General features: G+C 33.6%; 1 protein-coding gene across 1 annotated transcript; it reads left to right on the top strand.

Annotated features, from left to right (window-relative positions):
• Nucleotides 1-5,131: 5,131 nt before the first annotated feature.
• LOC144351774 (putative methyltransferase-like protein 24) lies at nucleotides 5,132-7,427 on the top strand. Its single transcript, XM_078009090.1, has 5 exons — nucleotides 5,132-5,200; nucleotides 5,413-5,681; nucleotides 6,221-6,292; nucleotides 6,464-6,614; nucleotides 7,101-7,427. The coding sequence occupies exons 1-5, from the start codon at nucleotides 5,132-5,134 to the stop codon at nucleotides 7,407-7,409; spliced, it is 870 nt and encodes a 289-aa protein (XP_077865216.1). The 3' UTR covers nucleotides 7,410-7,427.
• The last annotated feature ends 3,739 nt before the right edge of the window (nucleotides 7,428-11,166 follow it).

The raw sequence follows: 11,166 nt of genomic DNA, 5'->3' as shown, positions 1-11,166 counted from the left end.
GTAACATGGACAATTCCAAGGTGCAGGCGCTCCATTCTTCCCACATCTCAATCATACGCTGTCACTTGTCGTTCAACCAAAAAATCCCGCACGTTGTCCTTGCCACAAACAGGGTTTCTGGTTTTAGACTATTTTTGCTGTAAATGTACTCTTTCCTGACTACTTACGAAAATACGAAACATGCCTGTGGAAAAAATGTCGACCATATAACGGCTACATAACCTTAATTAAATAGGTACATTCAGAACTCAATAATCGATAAAGAACAACAACAATTATTCTGTAAATCAAGCATATACTTGTTGTTACGACACTCAGACAATTATATCGGCTCGTCTTGCAAGAACTTGCTAGTAGCAATTTTCTGTATTTCCCGGATGGACATATACACCATCATCAAATGGCCTTGGCTAGAGAAACTTACCTTATTCAAAAATTACTGTGCGCTAATATAAGCAACTGATTAACACAATATACTACATAAACTACCAACTAATAATTGAATGACTGTTGTCCAGCGTGGTGATTGCGCATCAAGTCCGACAACAGTGTCCAGCTGCAACCAACCATAACTGCGTAACATGCAATGTTATACACACTTATATATTTATATTTTAATATATAATCCTTCTCCCCGTATTCTCATTATCGCTATAAGCTCTTAAAACATGTATATGTATATATCATATGCTTAGACGCATTGTGTATAGCCAGGCTTATAGAATGTTATTTGCGTTATTGGTTGAATGCTGTTAGCAATATTTTTGACGCAACGTTTATTTGATCAAAACTAGGACCACGTTGCTCTGACATTTGAATAAAAACTTTACATACACAACTGGTACGCCATCTTGCTTAACCAGTATGTGATTAATTACCAAAGAAATGCCAAGAGAAAATACAATGGGATGTGTGTTTTCAGGAACATTGTGCCATTTTATTTACTTTACATATAGTTCGTTACCAGTTGTGAATCAAATAGATAGTAATCCAGACGTACAGTAAACATAGTACACAGATGTTTTTCATTCTAACAATAATTTACAGCGATGGCGTAGTAAAGCATTACAATCAACATCTAAAGAAAATAATGTAATTCGCCATCGTAGACGATGTTTATATGAACAAGATCACGATACGTGATGCGCACTTATGACAGTACACGGAGCACTGTCCCTGATTATCTCATCACTGTTAAAGAATAGTCAAAATTTAGAAATTGTATTCATTTGCGTGTATTTACATAAGTGTTGTCATGACGTATAACATCCGGGACAGCCAATTGAATTGTAAATTGAATTCGCAGTTGTATGTACGTTGGAAAAGAACAGGCAAACTTGCATTGATTTGAAGTGCTTAGATCTTTATTGTAATTCGTTACTATTCATTGGTTGTATATTGTCGTTAGAATGAGAAACGCCTGTGTACTGTGTTTACTGTTACAATACGTCTGGATTACTATCTACTTGATTCAGCACTGGCCACTGACCTATAGTAAATAAACGCGCAATTTACCTGAAAAAAAATCATCACAATTTATTTTTATTCATTCCTTTTTTGAAATAAAAAAAATACTGATTGAGCAAGATGTAGTGTACGTACAGTTTTTATATTGTATGATTGAGCCTGTTAAAGAGCTCAAAATGTGCCGTACATAGCAACAATAGTTAAATATATCTGCACTTTGGATGATTTATTATTATCCATTTATTTACAAACCACTTGGTTGTACATACACAATCCCAACGGTGCACAAGTTGGTGATGTTTGCAAGCGCCACATGTGATGTGTTTACAACGAAACCCGATACATAAAATTATGATATTCTTCCAATGTTAATAAATTGTTTTCATGCGTTTTTATTCATCATACCTTTGTTTCATTTATACAAACCGGCTAACATTGTTCATTGATTATTCAAGAATAAGGTTTTTATTGTAATCAAAGGCCTGTGGCCCAAAATACATAAACTATAAACAAAATATAAAGTAAAAAAAACAGTAATATCACACACTGTGTTTATAAATTTCATAACACAATTTAAGGGAATGAAAAAGAAAGGCAGCATGTCATTTCAATTTATTTCCACAGATATTAACGTTAACAACTTCTCATATGAGGGCGGGGTAAAATAAAACCTAGGGATGTGTGTTTTTTCTAAATTCATCAAAGACACAAATCAACAATTAATATCAACTTCATTTCAATAGAATATCAATAAATCTGTAAAACGCCGTTACTCACAGACGATTACCGATGACGACAGTCTTCTCTCATTTAAATGTCCTCGGAACGTTTTGACCCAATAAACTTTGCTTCAAAAATATGACTAACAGACGGAACACATTCTACTTTAAACTCGTCTCTGTATACTGAGTCAATATGATTCCTAATATATACAAATGCCAGTTTTCCATGGCTTATAGGGGTACGGAGAACACGGGAAGGGGATTAAATATTATATATATAAGTGTATATCGCACTGCATGTTAAACAGTTACTATTTGTAGCAGCTGGACACTACTGACAGACTTCATTCACAACCATCACGTCGGGCAGTAGTTATCTGACTCACAAAAATACTCGTTGGCAGTTCATGCTGTTTTATCACATGAATCAGTTGGCTTTAATAGCGCACAAACATCCTTGGATGAGGTAAGTTTTTTAACAACGACATTAAGGCGGTGGCTGATGAAAACACCTGAAAATTACAGAACAATGCTACTAGCAAGTATGTGCAAGGCCGATATGACCCGATATGATTGTGTGATAGTAGTGACAGCAAGTACATGCTTAGTTTAGAGAATATACATTGTAGCATTGGACTTTACTGATAATTGTATTATGAATGTGTTATGCAGATATATTTGTGACCGTTTTGTGCCAGAAACAAGTAGTAAGGAGACCTTATATTTACATCGACAAAATATGTCTGAATTTGATTGAAATGAGGAAAGCATGAAGCGTCTGCATCTGGGAATTGTGCGTCATATACACAGTCAACGAGTCATGAATCAACTAAAACTCGATTACACCGGAGAGTTGCTGGAGATGTTCACTACACTGAGAAATGCAAGGAAATAACAATAAGGCTTAATATAGGTCTATGTCTTTAACAGCAACACAAATCAGCAAAAATGAACGCAAGGAAAGCGAGGGTGATGAGTCCATATAATTCCTAAAATATACTTATACAAATGACATGTTTCTATGGCTTATATGGATAAGGAGAAAACGCGAAGGGAATTAAATATTATTATATATAAGTGTCTTTCGCATTGCATGTTACGCGGTTATGATTGGTAACAGCTGAACACTACTGACAGACTTGATTCACAATCGCCACGTTGAACAGTAGTTTCTTTTACTCACAAAGATATGTTTAAGTTATATATCGTATGAATAAGTTTACCGCATAAACATCGTTGAATGAGTTACGTATATTTAGCCATAACAATTAGACGATAGCTGACGAAGAAACCTGGAAAATACAGAGCAATGCCACTAGCAAGTACTTGAAAGGCGACCCAATATAATTGTTAGCCATGATAACAAGTACATGCTTAGTTTAGAGAATATAAATTGTATCATTAGACTTTACCGATAATTGAGTCCTTAAAGTTTTATGCAGATTAAATGGTCTTGACATGATCAAAAGGCTTTTATTCTCGTGTATACATTTGTGAGTGTTTTGTGCCTGAAACAAGTAGTAAGGAAAACGTATATTTATGTAGTAAGCATCTTCAGCAACGCTCCGTTACAATCGTGTTTTCGTTGACTCAGACTAGTTGACTCGTTTGTGGATGTATATGGCTATGAATATTATAACAGCGATTGTATTCCGTATATATTGCAATAAATTGCGTGCAAGATTGTAATGATTAAAAGTCGCAAACACGGACCAGTAAAGAACGCGCTTCTAAGTTTGAATATTAAATAGCTGTCAAAATACACCACGTGATGTGAAAATAGGCTGCATCATTCTTGATTTCACTACGATTCACACAGTTCCTAATGTTTTGCTCATTATCACATAGTTGGTTACACGAAACACAAAAACACTGGAACACAATGATCATATTGAATAGCATAAATTGTATCATCGGTTAATATCACTTTCCAGGAAAAACATTTTAATTCAGTCACAGTTTGTGATAGAAGTAATAATTTCAGATCCAATTAAATGCGCAATCAATGAGGAACGTAGCAATGTACTACTCGCATAGACGCCATTGCAGGGAACCATCAGCAAGAACTCGCTCGCGAAGTCTCGCGTGAGTTAATTAGATAGCAACCCAGGGGGTTTCCCTTACAATATTGTTTGACAAAGTATAAAATTACTGCTATTTTTTTTCAGAATGTGCATTAGTAGATACTGGACCATAATTATTTTGGTTTTGGTTTCTGTTACTACATTATATTGGTTGGAAGGTAGGTTCACAGGTCAACTCTCTGTTTAATGTATGCAGTGGGAACTACATTTTTAATGCATAACATATGTACGATAGAGTTACTGGTGATTAGTGGAGATCATAATTCCCAAATTCGCAGTATTTCGAGAGATTGCAAATAGAGCTGCCGTGTTTTTTTTAAATAACTGTTACTTATGTTACAAAATAAACAATAAACAATAACAGACAAATATGATCAATCATGCAACAAAGGTGTATCTACTAATATCCCAAAATTCTCAGCTCAATAATTACTAGTGTCATGTAATTTTAATTATGGTCTATAAAAGTGATTATTTGTTTGATATTTAATGAACTTGTTATCACAGTTTCCCTTCTAATGTCTGTTTGATTTAAAATTAATCATTTTAGCACAGAGAAATAAGCATTTCATGTTTATTTTATAAAATACGTGGACAGCTAGATATCGGACAATACGCATAATCGCTATACTCTATGTTCACGGCCTTTTAAATTGAATCATTTGTATACAACGTAGAAAGCGTTTCTACTCTATATGTTGTGATAATTATGTATATGCCAATAGTGTGGACAATGTAAACGTGATCAACGCTACTTTATTCCACTATTTACCCTATTAATAACTCCCACACAATTTGTTCATTATAGGTACACCCAAACAAACAAAAAACAAAACCAAAGACAAGGCCATTAAAGTCATGGAAGGCATAACGAAAACAATCGATAATCCGAATCCCGACATAGAACAAGGACCAAAAATTGCCATGGTATTCCGTCTTACATTCTTAATTATTAATAATTTTCACAAATTTGAAACTGATTACTCAAGATTATGTAATGTGTGCAATAATGAAATTATTGACATAATGTCATTGCTAAAACATTGATCACTGTTATAAGTTATAGTGTTACAAAATGGTTGAATTGCCACTATATTATATAATATAATACAAATACATATTTTTGTGTTTTATGGCAGTTTGATGAGTGGGAAGAGTCCCCTATAATAGCCCACCAATATGCACTATCAAATAAAGAAGGATTAAGGCTTGTACCAACCAATTACAAAATGGAAGTTGGCGATGATGTCACGCCCGAACAGACGATGTATCTCGTGACGAATTATACAACAAACATTACGTACACGTGCCAAAGTGACATACGGTTCGGAAACAAAGCAGAAGGCGGGTGGAATGTTTGCATGGATGTCGGCATAACACCTGGTGCCTGTATAGTATATTCAATAGGGTATAATATGTCCATTATTTTCCATCATATTCAAGTATAGTAATAAACAGGTCGAGCCTGAATTACAGTGTTGTTTACTGTTCGAACAAATAACGAACATACATCATTTCGATATAAACCATATTTTTTCCCATGTTTTCATCATTGACTATTTGACTACAGCTCAAATGCACCAACCAATGAAAACTATTTGACAATCATCCTAATTTAGCAAATTGATGAGAAACCTTTTTCTTTTGTATTTCAAATTAATAAATACTTAATGTGACATAGGAACAGAATATTCATCTACAAGCTTGTAGTACCTGGCATATAATTATTAAAATGACTATATGACTTAGCAATGAAACACTGCCGTAATAATTTAATGTGCAGAATGCGATGACGTTACATAAAAAGAACATAATCGACTATAACGAATCAACTATGCTATGTCACACCATAGAATGTTAGGAATAGTCATGGAAGCGATCTGTGTATTGTGCAGTATGTTGATATGAGGTCATGAATAAACTATAATATACTATATTTCTTTGCAGGATTGGAAATGATTGGTCATTTGATCAAGATATGGCAAAATATGGGTGCAATGTATATTCTTTCGATCCAACGTGAGTATCAAACCGAAAAACATACAATAATTACTTGTTCCAAAATACCACGCAGTAATGAACAATAAGGTTTGTCTGGTTGTCAACTATATTGTAAAGGTCAATAATTCATCACAATCAATTTCCCTATTTTCGTGAAAATAAATATAATTATTTACACATACTTTTCAGGATTGGCTTAGATGACCATAAACACGCAAATCGTATTTGGTTCTATAACATAGGATTGTATGGAGAGAACGTGGAACAACTAAGTGTTAGTGGCAAACAATGGAAAGTCCGGACTCTATCCTATATAAGGAAAATGCTCCACCATGAAAACGTAAGTATATTAATCGCCATTGTACTATATTGTCAAAATATGGAAATGTCCAATTTAAATGCTAGAGCATATATACATATGAAAAATTTAAAAAAATAGCCCGTGTCATGTATCACATCTCAACATTGACATGTGACAGCGTCTGAATAACTTGACATCACAAAATTAACATTTAGACAGATAGCAGCACAAGTATCACTGCATATTGAAATAGGCCTGTTAGATTTCCAAACATTCTCGTCATTGAGATCGAAAACCAGGTCATTATAATTAGTCATTAGACTCAAGTACATGTCTATGTCTCAAGCGTTTCGAAAGTACGTCATATTAATGAAATTTATAAAGATAATTCAATAAAATGTTGTGTTATCCCAACCATTGCGACACAATGTTGTTTAAACACTGGATCATTTGGAAACACATGGATAAAACCATTCATAGTTTTCTGATTTTTTTGTTATCCTTTGTTGTTGTTTTTTTTTAAAGAACACAATTGATGTACTAAAGTTTGATATTGAGTGTGGCGAACACCAAGTATTCCATCAACTCATCAGAAGCGGTATACTTTGGGATATCAAAATAGTAGCATTTGAGCTGCATTTGGGAACAATTTTGAGAGACAAAGAGAGCCATTTGAATCTTTACCGTGCACTGCATATGGCATTCGAAGAGAACGGCTTCAAATTATGGAGATGGCACGAAGACGAAGAATTAGCAATGAGAAACCCTAACATTCGACTGGGGTGGATTGAAGTTTATTGGGTCAACATGAAGTTTATCAATCAGAATAATTAAAACAAATCCATCATCACAGTGTTGTATTCTTGCTTGTTTTTTTGGTCATATATTATATATTTATTAATTAGTTAACAATTATTTTACTGGACTTTGCGTTCCTACGCATAGAAGTATGTGATGAACAGTAAAACGAATGGCATATACAGTTGTAAATTAACATACGTCTCTATAAATATTTTCTCAATAATTGCACTGAACATCATGTAGAACTATCATTAACTCAGTAATGGACCAGGGATGCTATATAATGATATATATATATATATTCATAGTACTTGAGTAAAATATTATAATCCAGTACTGTAATATGACCAGTTTGGTCCAGTATGGAATGTTCTCAGCTTTTGAACAATACTAGTGTGCTACAATTAAAAGTCATCTTTAGGGTATGTATTGACTCAAATTCAAAAATTGAATTATGATGACTGTCAAGACTAGAATGCTTTAATACAACTAGTTGTGATGGATAATTATTTTTCTGTCATCCTTTTCCTCTCTGGCCATATTATGCCCTTAATTGTTTCGGCTTGGTTGCCATACAATTCGGTCTTTTCGCTTATTGGCGAAATTGTGTACTCTTAAAGATGGCCAGCAATATGAAGTTTAACACATTTTGCGGTAACCCCCGAGGCAAATGCGATCAAATTTGGTGTGTGCTATGACAAAGACTTTCTATTTTCGAGATTGTGAAATTCTTTCGTTTTTATGCAGGAAAATACAGTATTTTTACCAAGTAAAATCATATTTATTAAAGTTATTGTTTGTGTCTTTGAACACGCTACATAGTTTGTAATTTTATTCAGCTTTTTTCAGTTATAATTCAAAATAAATAAATGGCAACATTCTTTTGTATTCAGTAACTATGAACATTATTTATGGGTACATAGAGAATAAATTTCGTTATAAGTCATTCCTAATATATATTTCTGAATTACCAAGTCAAAATCATTTTTTTTTTGAGAGTTCATTTCTCTCAAAAAACGAAAGAATTTCACAATGTAAAAAACAGAAAATCTTTATCGTAGTGTTTTGTGTTTTCCTGCACATCGTTGAATACAGAGCATTTTTATTATGAGAATTTTCATATGAAATACACATGCTCATGTAATTATTCCCTGATCTGATAAATGTTAATTTCCGTTAATCCGCAAAATATTGTCAAACACTGTTTTAGGCAAAACTATACATAACCAGATATTTAAGACGCCCTCTATTGCCAACTACAAAATTTGTGTTGCAGTGTGAGGGCGCATGATACAAAGACGGATTGTTAATCTCAGCATGGAGGTAAAAACACAAGAAGCGCTGACGCCTATTGTTTCCTTTGTGTACTATGATAGTTGGCGATTATTTGCCAAGCAAACAATGCGCTGTCCGTTTTCCTGTTGTCTACTTAATCCCTTAATGGGGATTGTCTTTCGACAAAATTTGCAATGTGCAGAACCAGAGACACAAACATGCCATCGGGTGTAACACGAATTCCTATCAAAGTTTAACGCCCTACCATCGCACCAATAGTCGCGATTTTCGACAACCGCTCGCCGTCGTTCGCCAGATTTAACACTGGTTTTCAAAAGCTGAGGATGCAAAGATTCTATAAAAAGTTAAATATTTTTGCGTAATTCTGTGGATCATATAAATGAAGCGTTTCAAAAGCTGACTCGTCAGAGAGCATAACATATAGTCAGTCTCCAACTACAAACGGGATTAAATGTCCAAGTGTCTAGTTTCCAGTGTGTAGTGTGAATGGTGACCTCTTGTTCTCAACAAATATCACTGCACATGGGAAACGACCTCATTTCTGTGTAATCTGAATATTACGGTCAGCACACTAGTTTAAACAAACGGAAACTATCATCAAGTTCAAACACCAGGAGCACAAAAGGATTGGGAGCTTAAATTCAATAAACAATTGAATTTAATAGGCTTATTTCCCGTCAGTGCTCCTTCTTTTTTACCTCCGTGATCTCAGATCTAAATAAGTCGCTACTTAAATAACATCACATATAATAAACAAACACATAAATATAAATATGCAAACTTACAAAAAATCATATTTTCATCTTTAGACGAAAGATCTTACATTATGCACCGTGTCATGGAAGTCTAATATATAGTATTTTGCTACTCTTACACAAAAACTTTGAAGACAAAAACGCTAGTAGGTTAGGAAGATAGATTAATTCGTTAGGTTTGAAGATGGCTGCTATAAAATATATAAAGTTCAGTTGGCGCTGTTCAATCTTCATTGTGCCTCTAGTCAAAACGTATGAAGCTTTCTCTGTTTATAAGTTACGTATCAAATAGATGTAGACACGTATATATATTATTTATAATTATTCGTTATTGTTATTCTAACTACCATTGGACATCAGTTTGCGTATTATTATAAAGTTAACATGTGCATACCATAGTTGGCCAAATGTAAATCCTCTAAATTGAGATGTGTCTGGACTGATTGTGGCTGATTTAATATTTTTGCTCAACCCTTCTGCTTGAAAGGCAAATGAAGAATATATATTATTAGAGTTATTATGCAAATGATCTAATTAAAGTATAAATAAAATAATATAAATACCATGTGACTGGCATAATTGCACTGAGATTAGACCAGATTATTGCAGCAAACCAATAATATATTTATGGGGTATTTTGAATACCATACCATTTGTAAAGTAACTCCCTGCAATGAGAAGGTTGTTTTTGACTGTCATTATTATGCAAATGAAATTTTAAATACCATATAACTTCCCTGAATACACTTAAAACAGATTACAATTAATAAAGATTAAATCAGATTATCCAATAGAGAAAAACACTAAAAATGCGTATTGTGCAAATAAGCTAATTAAATTGTAATTAACAGATTAGTACAATTACCATGATGTAACTTGCCTCATTGCACTGAGATTGAATCCCATAAAGCGAAATATTACACTTTTATTTTATATGCCGAATCATTTGGGATGTTACCCCTAAATTGTGTGACTGTTTTAGCAGGTGTAATTATGTAAATGAGCTATTTAAAGTGTAACTAAGAAATATTATAATTACCATGTAAATGGCCTGCACTGAGATTAAACCAGATTTTCAAAGTATAATGTTCGTATGAAACATGTTGAGCCATGTTGATTTCGTTTATCTATAATAAAGCATTTTGTTGGGTATTAGTGAGTGCCGTGTATCACTTTTGTTCATAGTGTGTCCAGCCGTTATTGAGATGCTATATGTTTGAGGGTCATAGGTTAAAATTTGCTCATGGTATAATAAACATGACAAATAGTGTTTCTACGTTATTATGTTTAAAATCGCTCATCAATACAATGTATTTCCAGGTGAAGATTGTTTTGACATGAAATCTACCTATGCTTATGGTAAAATAACAAATGCTAGGATTCTGAAAAAAATACCATGAAAGCATTTGACGTTAGTTTAAAATTAAGCTGCAGATCGGCCAGTCGAGTGAATGTTTCGCCAATCGTCGATCACGTAGGCTGTGTCATCTTCTGTATAAATATTCAGCCACCATTGTGAAGTCTATAAATCGTGTTTGGTTAATATTGATCGTAATACTCAACTGTGATAAATATTTGTCGATGCTTGACTTGTTTTGAGCTACGTTTCAGTTATAGAATTAACTTTTATGTGAAAATTCGGTGAAAAATAAGTTTCCTTATTAACTTGGTTTTGCAATTACAATCATCTCCCAATGACTGCAAAGTGTTTGATTCGGGCATCGAGCGCTCATAAAGTA

The sequence above is a fragment of the Saccoglossus kowalevskii genome, chromosome 5 (genome assembly GCF_978046115.1).
Source record: "Saccoglossus kowalevskii chromosome 5, keSacKowa6.1, whole genome shotgun sequence".
NCBI lineage: Eukaryota > Metazoa > Hemichordata > Enteropneusta > Harrimaniidae > Saccoglossus > Saccoglossus kowalevskii.
The sequence above is the reverse complement of the archived record's forward strand: the minus strand, read 5'-3'. Positions and strand labels throughout refer to the sequence as shown.